The sequence below is a fragment of the Scyliorhinus canicula genome, chromosome 6 (genome assembly GCF_902713615.1).
Source record: "Scyliorhinus canicula chromosome 6, sScyCan1.1, whole genome shotgun sequence".
Taxonomy (NCBI): Eukaryota; Metazoa; Chordata; class Chondrichthyes; order Carcharhiniformes; family Scyliorhinidae; genus Scyliorhinus; species Scyliorhinus canicula.
In genome coordinates this window covers 126,695,445-126,713,294 of record NC_052151.1, presented here as the reverse complement: position 1 = coordinate 126,713,294, position 17,850 = coordinate 126,695,445, and the positions used below count along the sequence as shown (strand labels likewise).

The 17,850-nt window shown below is 42.8% G+C and overlaps 2 protein-coding genes across 11 annotated transcripts in view; both read right to left on the bottom strand.

The window, feature by feature from the left end:
• The window catches only part of dpysl5b (dihydropyrimidinase like 5b), a 125,476-nt gene extending 122,668 nt beyond the window's left edge, over positions 1 to 2,808 (bottom strand). Inside the window, exon 1 of the mRNA XM_038800106.1 lies at positions 2,337 to 2,808. Within this exon, the coding sequence (XP_038656034.1) occupies positions 2,337 to 2,597 (261 nt within the window). The 5' untranslated portion in view covers positions 2,598 to 2,808. The remainder of the gene's footprint in view (positions 1 to 2,336) is intronic.
• Positions 2,809 to 12,578: 9,770 nt separating this feature from the next.
• dnmt3ab (DNA (cytosine-5-)-methyltransferase 3 alpha b) overlaps positions 12,579 to 17,850 on the bottom strand; it is a 709,318-nt gene continuing 704,046 nt past the window's right edge. For all 10 annotated transcript variants that reach the window (XM_038800092.1, XM_038800094.1, XM_038800099.1 and 7 more), the window contains one exon: positions 12,579 to 16,773. In XM_038800092.1, coding sequence (XP_038656020.1) covers positions 16,632 to 16,773 — 142 coding nt within the window. In that variant the 3' untranslated portion in view covers positions 12,579 to 16,631. The remainder of the gene's footprint in view (positions 16,774 to 17,850) is intronic.

The following is a 17,850-nucleotide window of genomic DNA, read 5'->3' as shown; positions in this document are numbered from 1 at the left end:
GGTGATGTCTAGCACGAGGGGACATAGCTTTAAATTGAGGTGAGATAGATATAGGACAGATGCCAGAGGTAGGTTCTTTACTCAGAGAGTAGTAAGGGCGTGGAATGCCCTGCCTGCAACAGTAGTGGACTCGCCAACACTAAACACATTCAAATGGTCATTGGATAGACATATGGACGATAAGGGAAAAGTGTAGAGGGACTTTAGAAGGGTTTCACAGGACGGTGCAACATCGTGGGCCGAAGGGCCTGTACTGCGCTGTAATGTTCTATGTTCAATTTGTTATGAAAAAGGGCATTTATATTAGCCAATAAATATGTTTCCTGTTAGGTTATCAAAGTTGAATTGCTGGTGAACCTGGTGGCGAGGAACTCGCTTGGAAGCTGAAATAATTCTAGATGGGCGGCACAGTAAACGGTGGTCAGCAATGTTGCTTCACAACACCACGGTCCTTGGTTTGATTCCCAATTTGGGTCACTGTCTGTGCGTCGGTCTGTACTTTCTCCCATGGTCTGCGTGGGTTTCATCCGGGCGCTCTGGTTTCTTCCCTTAAGTCCTAACAGATGTGCTTGTTAGGTGAATTGAACATTCTGCCTTCTCCCTCAGTGTACCTGAATAGGTGCCGTAGTGTGGTGACTAGGGGATTTTTACAGTAACTTCATTGCAGTGTTAATGTAAGCCTACTTGTGACACTAATAAAGATCATTATTAATCATGATTTCCCAACTAGGACATAAAACAGATACTTGTAAACACAGAATATACGAGTAGATCATTCCGCCCTTGAAACCTGCTCTGCCATTCAATATCATGGCTGACCTATCTTAACGTTATTCTCCTGTGCTCGTCCCGTACCCTGGATGTCTTTGGAGTCTAGAGATATATTTCCGTCTTAAATATATTCAGTGATTTGACCTCCACAGCCTTCTGTGGTGGAGAATTTCACAGATTCACCACCCTCAGTGAAGAAATTTCTGCTCATCTTAGTCCTAAATGGCTACCATGTATCCTGAGACCCCTTTGTTCTAGACCCCAGCTGTCCCCCAAGCCAGATGAATCCGCACCCCTGCATCCAATCTGTCCAGAACTGTCAAAATTTTATTTGTTTCAATTAGTTTCCTCTCTGTCTTCTGAATTCCAGTGAAAACAGGGCCCAGATGACCCAATCTCTCCTTGGGTTGGACAATCAGGCCATCCCAGGAATCATTCTGGTTACCTGTACAGATCAGTTCTTTGTTGTTTTGTTTTAACATTGTCGTTGGTGATCTGAAGTTTCTACTAATGTTATGAACGTTTTCAAAGCAAGTTAAATTCAAATGGCTAGCTTATACTTCATCAGTATTAACAATACTCCAATGTCAGGGTCCCAAATCCAAATCTAACATCCATTATCACCCAAACGAACTACCCCTACAGATAAAATTGCTTAAAAATTGAAAATTATGTTCTGAATTGTTATCTTTTCCATCACAAGATGACAGATGCCTATCTTAGTTCATCCATCCAAGGGTGATTATTTTTTTAAAATCTACAACGGTTTACTTGTACCATTTGTTAACTAGTCCATGAAATAGGACGAAGCTTTTTGTTGAGCCAAAAAAAACTATTTCTCCCCAACTGCAACAACTGATCACATAAGCAACGGAATTCCTGACAATCGGTTTCTCATGTTTTTAGGAACTACTTATAATGTGTGCCTTTTAAGTCATCCAAATCAATTTCTTCTGAAAATACAATATACATATCTTTCTTTGTATAAGGCTAGTTATATGACCACAATGATACAAAACGTTACAGCATAAACGAACCTCTTCACGACACAACCTTGCATCCCGTGTGCTCAGCAGCAAAGTGTAAACTTGTTTCCCCAGTCAGGTTACAGACAACAATCCGAAGCCAACAATGGCGTTGGATGGTATTCGAAGTAAAAACATTGCTGGCGACTCCTCTTACCGCATAAGATGTGTTGCATTTTCACCCTCAACCACATTTCCCCAGAGCATTGCATCCACTTCCCTTCGCCACCTTTGCCATCCTTCTACTCAATCCACCTGCTCTCCTTTAGCCCCCCCTCCCCCTCCATCATTGTCAGATGAACTGTAGGCGGCTCCACCCAGCAAGCTGTGAAATCAGCAGCGAACCGGTCAACAAAAGCTCCAAATGCGAGAGTGGCGACGGGACCGTTGGAATTATACCGGGTGCCCTCGTGGCAGAAGCGGCTGAGATCCTTCCCTCCCCCTCATCCCGAAGTTTGCCAGCTCCCCCTTTTCCTCGTGGGCGCGGGTGGTGGGGGCTTTCGGAGACAATGCTCGGCTGTTGCCTCCTCCTCCTCTTACCTTGGTGCCGTGGTAGTAGTCGTCCACCGAGGTCACGTTCATGAAGGTCTCCTGGAAGTGGGTGCTGGTGTCGATGCCGCCTGGTATGACCAGCTTGCCGGTGGCGTCGATGACTTTGGCCCCGCCGGGGATCATGAGCTCCCGGCCGACCAGCTGGACGACGCCGTTCTCGATGTAGACATCAGCCTCCTGGGTGCAGTCGTCGTTGACCACCCGGCCCCCCTTGATGAGGGTCCGCAGGGCGCTGGCGCTCGCGTGCATTGTTCTCCAACAAAGCTGGTGTTGCCAACTCACCGGTAAATACAATCTCCCACCCGTTACCCAGCTAACGACAATTCGGTTGTGTGTGTGTGGTGATGGTGGGGACTTGGGTGGGGTCTTTCCTTGTTAATAATATTTGAGTCGAGAAAAGCCCCAATCTCTCCCTCTCCGTCCTCTCGCCTCCGCGACCGTTGGCAAGTGGCGATCGCGCAGCTCCTGGATCGCGCGATTGTCGTCAGCCAGCCAATCCGCACAGGGGGAGCCGGCGGACAGCGCCGCGCGGTGCACCCTGGGGGTTGTAGTCTCCGCCTTCAGGGCAAAAGGAGAAAGGCTCCGCCAGCGCACTGCAAGTCCCAGCGCGCCTCGGGCCAGATTGGCGTGGTACTGGAATCCTGATCTATCAGGTCCAGGGAGAAGCGGTGAAAGACTTCGAGCATCGCCCAGCATTGTTTCAGTTTTATCCCCCGGCTCTGCCACAGTAACGTCTGATATTTATTTTGCTGTTTGCAATATCGTACAGATCAGTTATAAGTCAATTATAAAATAATACTGCCAACAGTAAAACTTTGTTTTAAAAAAATGTTTAATACAACTTTGAATTAAAATAAATGAAACACATTACGATCCCATGACGTTGCACACCAACAGATGATTTTCAGTTGTCTACGTTTCTGACTTCATCTGCTGTTCACACATAATCTAAGGCAGACATTTTTGAATATAAATCTTCCTCACAGGACATCACGATTAAGGAGGGCTGTTTTTTTCCTATTTGTGATGCCATTGAAGTGGACTGTTACGTAAAATATCTGTCAAGCATGGTAATTGGACCCGAAATCTACCCATCCTTAAGGTCTTGTAGATATTAAACTCCGTCGCCGATCCCTCAACCTTGGACATTTCCTCATTTCACGGATTCCTGCCATCTCATCTCCACCTCAGCTGATTACCAAGTTGATACTCCTGAGCCTTCTACCTCATTACTTCGTCAAATCCACCCATAAATACACACTGGGTTGCTTCCGTGCCATTGACACAAAACATGTAACAAAAGTGACCTCTTATGCAATAAAGACACAAATCATAGTCAAAGGAAACTTAACACATTAGATTAAAACTAAGCATGGAAAATCGCAAGCATTCAGATGGACATTATGTGCTCCCTCTTCAGGGCCACCGGGTGTGGGCAAAGCCAAAAAGAGAGGAAAACAGCAAGGGCAAGCATATCACGGACTGAATCCAACCTGGAACTGTGGATGGCTACCCTGGCTAAGCCCGGGTAAAAACCTACAAGGAGGTCTTCTGCTTTCTGTCCTCTTCATCTAGTGGCTAAAGATCAAGAGAATGGGATTTTAAGTGGAGTCCAAAATTGATGAGCTACTCTTTTAAAATAATGAAATTGATTTGAAACTCTTCCCTTCCATGGAGATATGAGCACAGTAAGAAGTCTTACAACACCAGGTTAAAGTCCAACAGGTGTGTTTCAAACACGAGCTTTCGGAGCACTGCTCCTTCCTCAGGTGACTGTAGAGGTATGTTCCAGAAACATTTATATAGACAAAGTCAGAGATGCCAGACAATGCTTGGAATGCGAGCATTTGCGGGTAATCAAATCATTACAGATCCAGAGATAGGGGGTGATCCCAGGTTAAAGAGGTATGAATTGTCTCAAGCCAGGACAGTTGGTAGGATTTTGCAAATCCAGGCCAGATGGTGGGGGAGTGAATGTAATGCGACATGAATCCAAGATCCCGGTTGAGGCCGCATTCATGTGTGCGGAACTTAGCTATAAGTTTTTGCTCGGCAATTCTGCGTTGTCGCGTGTCCTGAAGACAGCCTTGGAGAACGCTTACCCGGAGATCAGAGGCTGAATGCCCTTGACTGCTGAAGTGTTCCCCGACTGGAAGGGAACATTCCTGCCTGGTGATTGTCGCACGATGCCCGTTCGTTCGTTGTCGCAGTGTCTGCATGGTCTCGCCAATGTGCCACGCTTCGGGACATCCTTTCCTGCAGCGTATGAGGTAGACTACATTGGTCGAGTCGCACGAGTATGTGCCGCATATCTGGTGGGTGGTGTTTTCACATGTAATGGTGGTATCCATGTCGATGATCTGGCATGTCTTGCAGAGATTGGCCTGGCAGGGTTGCATGGTGTCGTGGTGGCTGTTCTGAAGGCTGGGTAATTTGCTGCAAACAATGGTTTGTTTGAGGTTGCGCGGTTGTTTGAAGGCAAGTAGTGGGGGTGTGGGGATGACCTTGGCTAGATGTTCATCTTCATTGATGATGTGTTGAAGGCTGCGAAGAAGATGTCGTAGTTTCTCCGCCCCAGGAAAGTACTGGACGACGAAGGGTACTCTGTCTAAATCTGGGGCTGATTTAGCACAGAGCTAAATCGCTGGCTTTGAGAGCCGACCAAGGCAGGTCAGCAGCACGGTTCAATTCCCGTATCAGCCTCCCCGAACAGGCGCCGGAATGTGGCGACTAGGGGCTTTTCACAGTAACTTCATTTGAAGCCTACTTGTGACAATAAGCGATTTTCATTTTCAGTTGTGTCCCGTGTTTGCCTTCTGAGAAGGTCGGTGCGGTTTTTTGCTGTGGCGCGTTGGAACTGTCAATCAATGAGTCGAGCACCATATCCCGTTCGTACGGGCATCTTTGTGCATGCTGGTGGCACACTGTGGCATTATGGAGATATGATACACAGGCCAGAACAGTCCATTCCTTACTGAACCTTTGTAGGGCTGGATTCATCCAAATTGCAAAGGTATTATTCTGAAGTAATATTATGCATTACTTTAAAGCAACAGTGGACAGATCATAGAATGAGCTTTATGATGCGGTCTCATCTTGAGCTTTCCTGTAATGCAGTAGAATCTCCTCATTTTCTTCTTCTGTGTTCCATTCTGCCATTTAAAACCATCTTAATTTCTTCATGTTGTTGAATGATTATGCATTCCTTTTGCATTTGATCTTGAAGGACAATCAACTGTTCTTTCAACTGTTAATTCTCTTGTTGACCTCTTGCCAACTCACTCTGGGTTTCGGTGCATCATTTAATTGCTCCTGATATTTTCAACACAGAACTTTCTGAAGTAGTATTCAATGTATCTTTTAGCTCCTAATGTTTTTCCATCTTGGTTCTTCAAGGCGTCTTTCAGAGTAACAACTTCTTTGTGTGCTTTTTCTGCCTGCCATTTTACCTGGCTGCACATCTGGTTGAGTTTTCCCACCTCCTGCCTTGATTTGCTAACTGTGGCATTGAAAACCTAAGTTTATTGTGCGTTACCAGAGCGATATACTTAACGTGAATCTTACGCTTCAAGTTTTCCGGTTCAGCTCTGGTGCAAATATCTTCCTGCAAAACAGCTTCACCCACTTCTTGCACATTTTGCTTTTTTTGAGTTACCTCACACTGTTGGGACTTCTGTTGCTCTCTTTCTGGAGTATTTTTTTGTTCTCTCTCTGGGGTCATTTGGACCCTTTTATTGTCTCTTTGAGGTCTTTGGTTGCCCTTGGTATTTGATTGACAGTTGCCCTCTCTCTGGAGACTCATGTTGCTCTTGGCACTTTGCTGAGGAAATGCCAGGCTTTCTTCTATGGCTTGCACTCTCTATAACTTGGAGTTGGAAAGATCTGTCAAAATCCTTTTAATATGTCACCAAACATTGTTGGCTATTGATTTATCCGTTGGCTGTGGAGTACTTCACCAGCAAATGAAATAAACATGAATAGAAACTTATCCACTTGTACGTTTTCTTATTCCTTGTTTAAATTTGTATTTCTGCGCATTAAAAATTGTCCATCTCCATGAGTCCACACTTGAGTCAGGGGAAAGGATGGGCTCCAACTTTCATTGGCTATTCAATGCAAGGGCTGTGCAAATTTGGTTTCTATGAAGTTTTCACAGTACAAATGTGTCTGGTTTTTCTGATTTACTGGCTACAGCAGCTTCTTTCCCTTCTTGTATTTACTACTTTGAATGTGTTGCTACTTTAAGACAGTAACCTATTTGTTCGCTGGGACTGCCCCTGGAGCTTGTCAGTTCTGTTTGATTTCCCCGCATTTTTCTGATTTAGGCGGCCTTCCAATGAACGTGTGTCTTCTTCGACGAACTTTTAAGGTAAGAACATTTATTTAGTTTCCTCTCTCTGCAGGTCCTGTATATTTTGAATTCTGTTGGCGTTCTCTGTCTTTGATCTTCCCCGCGGTATGGGTGTTTTGGCGGGGATACCTTTTGTTGCAAATTGCGAGCTGTGAGCTTGCCGCAGTGTGTTTTTTAGCTTTGAAATCGCAGCAGTTCATTCTCTGAGTACTAAAAATCAATTTCACGGCAATGTTTTCTTTTTTTTTGCTGGACTTTTTAAAAAGAGAGTTCCAAGGGCTTCGCCTTCTGGTCGGGCCCCATTTCCTTTCTTGCAAATTTAAAGCACTGTTTTCTGTGTGTTCTGCAAACCATGACGGGGATTGTATTTAATCCTTTGTTATACTCTGCCAGCTGATTTTACAGGCGATCATATTTTAACTTGCATCTTGCATTCAACTTGCATTCTAGCTGCCCTCTGTATGCTGTGCTTTGGGACTGTCACCTATTCGATGATGTAGGAACAACTTTTTGATTTGTATTTTGCTCAACCGTCATGTGGATCCTCACTCAGGGATCTTTCAATGTTTTTTCTTAGAGGCATATCTCTCTAATTAGGTTTTGGCATACGGTTCTGGGTTCATGTATTTAGCTGCCACCTTTCATGCTGCTGTTGATCACCACCACTGAACACCATGATACTATTGCTGTTGGTCATCACTGCTGATCCCCTTCTGCCAACATACCATGGCATAGGTTATTTAGATGTCACAATGAGGAGAGCTTGAGACTTGTATGTTTAAACATGAATCCTTTATTGTTGGTCTTTAACTGTTTGCAGTTTCCAGGTTACTATCTTGTTTGGAGCTGTTTCCATGCATGCTGGCTGCTTACTTACAGATTTTCACTTCGAGGCTGTTCTCTCAGAGTCCTTTACCATGCATTCTGTATCATACAGTGGGCGATGGTATTCTCTAGTCCTACGTTAACCCTTGTTTTGCTGTGCACCTTTACATTACAGTGCATTCAGGCACATAACACAATGTCCTGAGACTAAGTGTTGACGCATGGGCAGGATTCGTGGAGTTCTACGACAGTAAAACTGGCGCCACACCTGTACCGATTCAGTGACCGTGAAGGGGCTAGCCCCGGCGCCACATAGAATCACCACAATGCAGAAGGAGGCCACTCAGCCAAACAAATCTGCAGCGATCCTCCCAAAGAACACCCTACCTAGGCTCACAACCCATCATATCCCCGTAACCCAATAACCCCACCTAACCTTTTGAGAACTAAGGGGCAGTTTTAGCATGGCTAATCCACCTAACCTGCACATCTTTGGACTGTGCGAGGAAACTGGAGCATCTGGAGGAAACCCACACAGACATGGGGAGGACATACAAATTCCACACAGTTACCCAAGGCGGGAATTGAACCCAGGTCCCTGGCACTGTGAGGCAGCAGTGCTAACAACTGTGACTCCGTGCCACCCACATGGAATACAATCGATTCCAATGAGAAATGGTGCAGGATTCACCGTCTTTATGATCGACACTCGTGAGGCTGACAAGCTGCAGCCACGTATACACATTACACTCCTCACCCATATTCAACCCAGGCAACAAGATGGCACTGGTTGTACTGGAGCGTGCCCATCCCGCTGACGGGTCGGCAGGGGCCAGAGGCCACCTAGGGACCTGTGGCTCTAAGTTCACAGTGGAGGAATCTTGTAAGGGGTGTAATTTGAGGGCTATGGTGATGGCAGCTTTGCCAATGGTTCCCAGTAGGTATTCAGGGAGCCTGGTGGTACAGTCCACAGTGAAGATATGGAATCAATTGAGGAGGCATTTTAGGGTGCAAGGGATGTCAGTGCTAACGGCGCTGTGCGAGAATCATGGGTTTGAGCCGCGGGGGATGGCTAGTGTATACAGGAGGTGCAGGGAAGTGGGGCTGGTCAAGGTGAGGAGCCTGTATTCACCAGTCTGGAGGAGCTAAGGGAGAAGATAGCTGCCAAGGGGGAGTGAGTTCAGGTATCTGCAGGTTAGGGGCTTTGCCTGGAGGTGTTCCTAGGTTGCCAGGATACACCCTGTTGGAGTGACTGCTGCTTTCAGATGTGGAAGGGGAGGGGGGAATTGGGGATATATGCAAGTGTTTGGGGAGCAGAGAGACGAGCGTGTGGTGAAGATCAAACAGAAATGGGAAGCGGAGTTGGGAGGGGAGATTAATTGGAGAGTATGGAGTGAGGCGCTGCGTAGAGTTAACGGGACCCCCCTCTTGTGCAAGGATGAGCCTGATACAGTTTAAAGGTGATGCACAGGGTGCATACGACTCGGGTGAGAATGAGTGGGTTCTTTCAGGGGGTAGCAGATGAGAGTGAGAGGAGTGGGCGGGGGCCTGCAAATCACTGGCACACGTTTTGGGGTTGTGAAAAATTGGAAAGCTTCTGGGTGAGAGTGGTCATGGTCTTAGCTAGAATAGTGGGGGAGTAGGTGGACCCGGACCCTGTTGTGGTGATATTTGGGGTTTCAGAGAAGCTGGAGCTCATGGAGAGGAGGAAGACCAATGTCGTGGCCTTTGCCTCTCTGATTGCATGGCGGCAGATTTTGCTGGAGTGCATTGTCACCGTGGGTAGCGGCTTGGTGGGGTGACATATGACTTCCTGTGGTTAGAGAAGATAAAATATGAGTTGAGAGGCTCTTCAGGGGGGCTTGAGGAAAGGTGGGGGATGTTTGTGACTGTGTTTGAGGGGCTGTTCATCGTGGGGCAGGGGGGGTGAAAAATCTGTACAGACTGTCTCGGTGATTGTTGGGAAGTATGTTTCCCGCGGTGTTTATTTGCTGTAACCTGTTTTGATACGTTTGCAATAAAATACAATTAAAAACAATCTAAGCTCACAGTGGGCAGTCAGTGGCATGCGCAGATGCATGGCAATGATGCTCCGTGCCTGTCCACCCCGACTCCACAGACCACTTCTGGTCAACCCCCCACTTCTCCCCCGCCCCTGGCAAAAGTCCCTGACCAGTGGCCTGACTGTCAGCAAACTATGGTGATCTTGGACACTTTCCCTACCTCTGCTCTCTCCCTCGGCAGCCAAAGCACCTGTTTCATGATTTTTAGAAGCACAAGTGAACCTCGCCATTGGGAATTCGTCCCAGTGGAGGCCGAGCATCGCGGAAGCTCCGGAGAATACCGGGTCAGGCCCGCTAATGATATGCCAATGACATTTACTGTACGTGCCTTCTGGAATGCATTGATGGCACTATCGAGGCATCGGAGAACTGTGATTTGGCGTGAAACTGGCATCCGTCACAATTTTGGCATCAAATCCGAATTTCCGCCCAATCGCATTTCCCATTTCCGGCGTCGGCCGACGGAGAATCCCTCTCGTTATATGTTTTGATAGAAAGTAGTATTTTCAGCCATTGTTTCCCTAAATTATGTTCTAGCTCTCAAATGTTTCATTGTGGGATTCTGGAATTAGAAGATTATTTACCAAACCCACTTTTCTGCACCTCTTCGTTTATGGTTTTACAGAATCCAGGAATAAATTTGGAAGTAGAACTTCAAACCGTGCTTTCAGGCTTCACAATGAATTTGTCACTGAGGAATTCTAGGTAATGAAAGGGGGTTTACTTCCCTCAGGTATTCCTTTGTGCAAGGTGAGAAGAACTTGTATCAGCTACCCAAAAACATTCAAAGTGTTGAACTACATGCTCTAGTCTTGGGATAATGTGGATTGTGTTTGGGGATGTATTATCTATTTTAAAAACATCTATACATGGGATGTGGACATTGCTGGCTAGACAAGCATTTATTGTCCATCCCTAATTGCCCTTGAGAAGGAGGCAGTGAGCTGCCTTCTTGAACTGCTGCAGTCCATGTGGTGTAGGTACACCCACAGTGCTGTTAGGGAGGCAGTTCCAAGATTTTGACCCAGCAACTGTGAAAGAATTGTGATGTATTTCCTAGACAGGATAGTGAGTGACTTGGAGTGGTACTTCCAGGTGATGGTGTTCCCATGTATCTTCTGCTCTTGTACTTCTAGGTGGTAGTATGTTTGCAAGGTGCTATCTAACGAGGCTTGGTGAGTTCCTGCGAAGCATCTTGTAGATGCCATTGCGCATTGGTGGCGGAGGGAGTGAATGTTTGTGAAGAGTGTGTCAATTACTCGGCTGCTTTGTCCTGAATGGTGACGAACTCCTTGAATGTATTTGGAGCTGCACTCGCCCAAGCAAGAGGAGAGAATTCCATCACATTCCTGACTTGTGCCTTGTATATGATGGACAGGGTTTAGGAAGTCAGGACTCGAGTTACTTGATGCAGAAGTCCTAGCCTCTGACCTGCTTGGAGCACAGTATTTATAGGGCTAGTTCATTTCAGTTTCTGATCAACGGTAACCTCCTGGATGTTGATAATTGTGGATTTAGTGATGAGTAATGCCATCGAATATCAAGAGGCAATGGTTGGACTCTGTTGTTGGAGGTTATCAGTGCCTTACACTTGTGTCGTGAATATTACTTGTTATCTGTCAGCCCACATAGATATTGACCAGGTCTTGCTGTATTTGTAAGAAGTCTTACAACACCAGGTTAAAGTCCAACAGGTTTGTTTCAAACACTAGCTTTCGGAGCACTGCTCCTTCCTCAGGTGAATGAAGAGGTATGTTCCAGAAACATATATATAGTCAAAGTCAAAGATGCCAGACAATGCTTAGAATGCGAGCATTTGCAGGTAATTAAATCTTTACAGATGCAGAAATGCATTTTCATTGCACTGCTCGGTCTAGCAATGAAAAAAATGTCTTAAAGAGCAATTGTATTTGTTTAACAATTGAGGCTGTGTAAAAAATGTATGTAAATAGAAAATGTGAACTTAAGTAGGTCAAAAGATTGAACAGTAGAAATAGCTATTCTGGAATGTTGAGATGCATGATCATACAGGATCTCCTGGTCCTGCTGACTGCATACCCCATGCTGCGGATCTCCCGGCAGCGTGGGGTGGATTCAATGGGAAATCCCATTGACAGTGGTGGAACCAGAAGATCTTGCCACCGGCCAATGGCGGGCCACTGCTGTCTGCCGCCGAGAAACATACAAGGGGGAGGCCAGAACATCTAGTCCATTAACTCAGTTTCTTTCCCAACAGATGTTGCCCAGCCTGCTGAGTATTTCCAGCAGTTTAAGTTTTTATTCTGGAGCAATGCTTTATCTTTGGGTGTCAGCAAGAAACTTATTTATGCTCTGAAGGAAGAGGGCGTTCTTCATATTGCACTTGCTTGTGTTATGATTTGGACATTGGTCTGCTATTTACAAACTTCTGTTTATAATGTTTTTGTGATTCTCTGCGTTTTAATGCAGCTTCCCTTTAAGGGGCTGTCTTTTATTTTGCCCGTATTTCGTTAATGTAGTTTATTTGGTTAACTCAAATGAATATAATGTGTGATGACTAGAAATATCTGCTAATGAATGGCAAATTTAGATTTTGATTGATAATCTTAGAAAAGGATCTTAAGCTGTTTGACTGTAAAGTATCTGGCTGGAATCATCCAGTTGATTGAAGGTTAAGCCTAATTTTTCAGACTAGTTTCGCTATTTAGCTTCACTTATATTTTTGTTTCATTTTACGTTACAGCACATGGAACTTATTAAAATCATGTCAGAACTTTGTATCATTGTAATGTGTAATTGGTCTGCAATAAAAATAAGAATTAATAACAGCTTTTTTCCCCAGTTAGCTCTTGGATGGTCCATTTTTTCTGTATAAAATAAGAGCATAATTTTAGTACATGATGTAGAAATTGTGATTAAACTCAGAGTTCATTGTGCTTTTCTCAATAGTAAAATTGATGCAGTGAGCATAGTTACCACAGAGCTAACAAACTGAAGGCAATCATACAGGTGTTGCTTAGCAGTGCAATTTTGTATAACATTTTATTGAGGTTTAACAGACATACAGTCACAAATAAATGTACCAGTATAAATTTTGAGCAGTTACATTAACCATCCTTACAGTAACAGTCACATAGCAGGGTTACACCTTATATAATCATAATATCAATGATGGATGTGGGGGTATATATATTAAAGGAAAGAGATGAGAGAATACCTCATTTTAACCTTTAAAGGGATACTGTCTTCATGAAAAAGTGTTTGGCAAACCTTTTTTTGTTTGGCGAGAGAAAATATGCATGCACCATTTTGAATCATGATGAATGAATGATTCAGTGATTTTTTTTGGACAATTAACAATTGCATTAGGTGTTTGTAAACAAAAAAAAGTTTCTCAAAATACGTTTTTGTGACATCAGTGCCCCTTTAAAATAGTTTTTCTGTGCACTGGAGTTGCCATTAACCCTGGTGTGATACAATGTGCTCCAGAATGGACTCCAAATTTATCACAGCTAGATTTTTATGTACTGAGTACTTTTTTAAGCATTTAAAAAAATATTTTGTACCTCTTTCCCCCGTTAGATCCTTACAGTTGCCACCCTTTAGCACCATTATGCTTCATTCTTCATTGGGGAGGAAGGGACAGTTTCAAGCTGTGGAGAAATGCTGCTCTAGGATCAGATAACAGGAGGGAACCTTGAGTGGGAGAGCTTTTGTACTGCTTTTATCCTCCATTGCGCTGGAGTTTAATGCAGCTCAAAAATGCCATACTGAGCAGCCCTAATTCAAGCAAACAAAACTTTTGTTCAAACTTGCCTTATGAAATATACTCTTCCATTGCAGCAGAGAAGGTGCTTTAGTAAGATGCTTAGAACACATTAAAATGCAGAGACTACAAGTTCAAATCAAAAGCATCAATATCGCTTGAATCTCCTTTCTTAATCTGGGATGAACTCAACTATTTTTCAACTGGCATCTCAGTGAGTGCCTCAAAGAAGTACGATTTTTAATTTTACTAGAGGATGAAGACATGACTCATCCCATATAATTGCACATTGATTCTTAGCTGAAGATAGAGGCATAGTAGTATAATTTATGGATAAAGCCACAGCTTGGAGCTCTCCACTGTCCTAGCTGAAGAAAAGCAGCATAGAGGTGAGCAGTCATGTTAGGGAAAAATGGTAAAAATTGGGAGAGAATATAAATAGAAAAATATATCATTAAGGGGGTGGGGCCTTATATCCGCTGACTACTGGAGTATCAAGAGTTCCCCCAGCCCTCCATTTTTTTTTAAATTGAACAAGTATTCGTAATTAGATACTAATCTGTACTAATTGTCCTAATTGGGATGTTACTTGGATATACATTTTATGAGAAGCTCTTAGTCTTATTGGCATAAATGTTCCCTTCTGACAACAAAAGTGGATGCTGCAGAAGAGTAGGGAAAACAAAGAGCTGTTTAGTCCTTCAAGTTGTTACCAGTTAAAAAGTGCTTCCCCAACTATCGGCAAACACTGCTCCAAAAGGAACAGATTCGCACAGGTCATCTTTAACTTCAACATTTCACTATTTAATTTTATGCTGATTGTACAATAAGTGTATTGTCTAATTATATCAGCACTTTGCAACTCAGTACTCTGGATAATGTGACGCACCTGGGACCATTTGTACTGGGAAACATGTCCACAATGAAGTTAGCAGGTAAGCAAGGAGGCAGCAAAATGTGGCCACCCATGTGGTGAAAAAAATGCAGTGTTTTAAGCTTAATTTCCCCACAACACAGCAGCACACAGTTTAGAACACTAGGCAGAGGATTGGTTTCTGAGTAAACTGGCCAAAGTGTTGCATATAATTCCTTTTATCGGATCAGATGCACACATCTGAAATACATTAGCTTTCAGGACAGCAGAGTTCCTTCATCATGTGAGAAATGGTAATATGGGAATCTGAAAACGTTCACAAACAGTACTAGAAACTGTAGTGTGCCAATATAGTAAGCTGGCTGTTTCTGAATAAAACTACTGGAATTTTCTTTTTGCTCCTCAGCAGCAAAGCACCTACTCAACTAACTGATTAATTTAAGGGAATCAAATCACACAGGTGTGATTTTTTTTTCCTAGATGTCAGCCAACTGGATCTACAGTAGAAAAAAATAATATACTAGAAGAACAAAAGAATACACAACGAACTGATACACAACTGTGTACACTTTGCACAAAAAAACAATACATTTATTCAAGTGTTCTCCAGCACAAGTACATGAGAAAGGAGCATTTTGGGCATTGGAAATGGGGTGGAGGTTGACTGCTACATCTGCTGCACGTACTGACCTTTCCATAAACAGCTATGTCACGAGCAATACACAGTAATACAATATTCACTGAAATACAACCTTCAGTGAAATCTCTTAACTTTGAAATGCACATTGTCAATAAATATTATCAAAGTTATAATGACAGTAAAATGAAGAAATAAAACCAAAAATACTGTTTGCTGCGTGGAATGTGGAAAGAAAATGCACTGCTGCTGGGGATCAAGCAAATACATATGTAACAGTAAAAGTATTAGCAAATTTACTACATTGTCTTCAATATGAATACATGATTCCCACAAATAAGCACCAACTACGGCACTGTCTAGGCTAAAACACATGAAACTGATTTTTTTCTTTTCAAGTACAAAGTTAAAATGCATTTTTCTTTTCTTAAAAGAGTAAAATAATAGTGCTTTTCCTTGACCATGAGAACTTAATAAGTCATTGTCAAGATAGCAGATTTCTTTCAGTATTTCAGAAAAAAAATGTGTAGCACCATATGAATCGTCAACTGCTTCAAGGAAAACTGACGGCTGTGTTTGATCAAGTACTGACAGCAGAAATACGATTCGCATGAACAACTTATAAACAACAAAAAAACATAGATTAACAAAATAAAGCCAAAGGATAAGGAAGGAAATGGAAACAAAGGAAGAAAAAGAAAAGAGGCAAAATTACACCATCAAGCTGCACTGTATTGACTTGTACCTGATTATATGCAGCTACAAGGAGGGGTATGTCCTGGTATAAAAGAAACCCCTTAGGAAATTTTTTTTAAATCAACCAAAAAAAAGGAAAACACAGATGTAAAAAATTCATCAGTCCTTCAGTAAAAAACTGCAGCCTGTCATTTAGTTTTGGATGACCAAAAACATCACTGCATGTTGGCTGGCTATTTGTGCTGCCTATAAGTGACCTGTTAAGTAAGCACCAGGCCTTAGCCCAAGGATGAAAGCTTAAGAAAAAAGCACCATTTTCTGTTATATATTTTTTCTTATTGTACAAACATGATAGAAAAATTACAGTCATGGCAAAAGTCCTTAAAAGTGACTTCTTGAGCATATGAAAACATTACCACATTTTCACAGTCAAGCCACTAAAGACCACCTCGACAACATTAAATGTTGCTCTTTCCTGATTATTTTACAATTCTGCCTCTTGTAAACGGTAAGGCAACATCAGAGCTGATGTTTTCAATCACCTTTTGTAAAAGCACCATTGCAGAAATTGTTGCACAGTAGTACCTTTTTCGAACAACTATCAGTGTATTGTAAATGAGAGGTACTGGCAGCTGATATACTGTTTCTTCGTGATTTCTGGTTGTAGGCACCTGAAGTATTGTATAGTATTTGTATGTAGCTTTGATTTTTTTTTGCTCGAGATAGATACCAGGTATGGTGCTGGTAAGGCAAGGCTCAGCTGGCTGACTTGATGTTGCAGGCTCTGTTCAAATCCAGCTTCTTCTTGGTGCTCCTATCCACCTACACAAGGCAAAATTGTCATTTTCCCAGTGCTGCAAAGGATTGAACAGCCTCATCTCAAGTACAGCTTGAACACAACATAAACAAAAATTACAAAATCACCCATTAAAATAGCTGAAAATTAAAAACATTTAAAAAAATTAAATAGGATAAAAAGGATGACATTTAAAATAATGAAATTAAGTAACATCTAACAGAATGCGACTTTTTTCCTTGGAGTAAATTAATTTCTTTCCTTTCTTTTAATAAGTTCCTTTGTCTTCTTTGTTTTCAAACACAGGCAAAATATTCTTTCAGTGGTGCAAAGAGGTGTCGTATGACAGGAACACTCCAGGATCTTCCGAGAAGTCTTTGTCGGGCAAGGCGGCTCATATTGGAGACATCTGTGTAATGGACTGGGAAACCAAACACCCTGAAGAAAAAGTGAAAAACTTATTTTGTCAACAGCATTACAATGGAGTTTCATTCTAATGAAACCTGGATTGCTTCAGGACTTTAAAAAAAGACCTGTCCATCCATGTACAAATATGTATGCAGTCGTAAATCAATTAATTGATATTAGAGGAGGCATGCAAAATGCTACTTCTGGATGAAACCTAGAAAATTTGATAGAACAAGAACGGTTTGAATTTGCATTAACTTTCAGGACAAGCAGCAGGCCTGGGAGTCAGTTCAGATGAACATAATGGCCTAGTTATTCTAAATATAGAGTTCCCATCACAGTAGATTGAATATTTCATAATCTAAGAGCATCCTGAATGTGTCCATATCTCTGACTCTCACATGTAACCTGATGATAATACGATTTGATAGGAAGTAGTTATCATTCCATTTATTGTATTTTGCAATGATGTGAGCCAAAAACACAATTTTTGCTGTAAGTTGCAATTTACTAATGTACTGTTCTATTGAACAATTGTCATGACAAGTGGATAGAAGGCTTGAAGAGACTTCAAGGTAGGATGGTATGATGAACTGGAAGAACTGAGAAAGCTGAGATTATTCAAAATATTCACCCTTGATCTTTCTGACCCCCCCCCCCCCTTTGCAAACTATCACCCACTTCCAAACTCTCTTTCGTCTCTAAAATCTTTGAATATCTTGTTGCCTCGAAAGTCCATGCCAATCTTTCCTGCAACTTCATGTTTGAATTTCTCCAACCTGACCCTGAAATGGCCCTCTTCATCACAATTTACAGCTGTTACAATGACAGTTGTGAACTATCTTCCTTATCTTCTCTGCAGCCGCTGACACATTCAATCACCTAATTTCCCCCTGATACCTATCATCTTTTGTACAGTTCAGTAGGACTGCACTTGCTTATTTCCACTCATGTATATTCATAGTCAGATCATTCCTAGCAATGACTTCCCATCCTGCACACACTGATTTCTGAAGGATATATCATTGGCCCCTCCTCTTCCCCACCTACATGTCTTGGCAACATCCAAAGACATGGCGTCAGCTTCTGTATGTGTCTTGATGATTC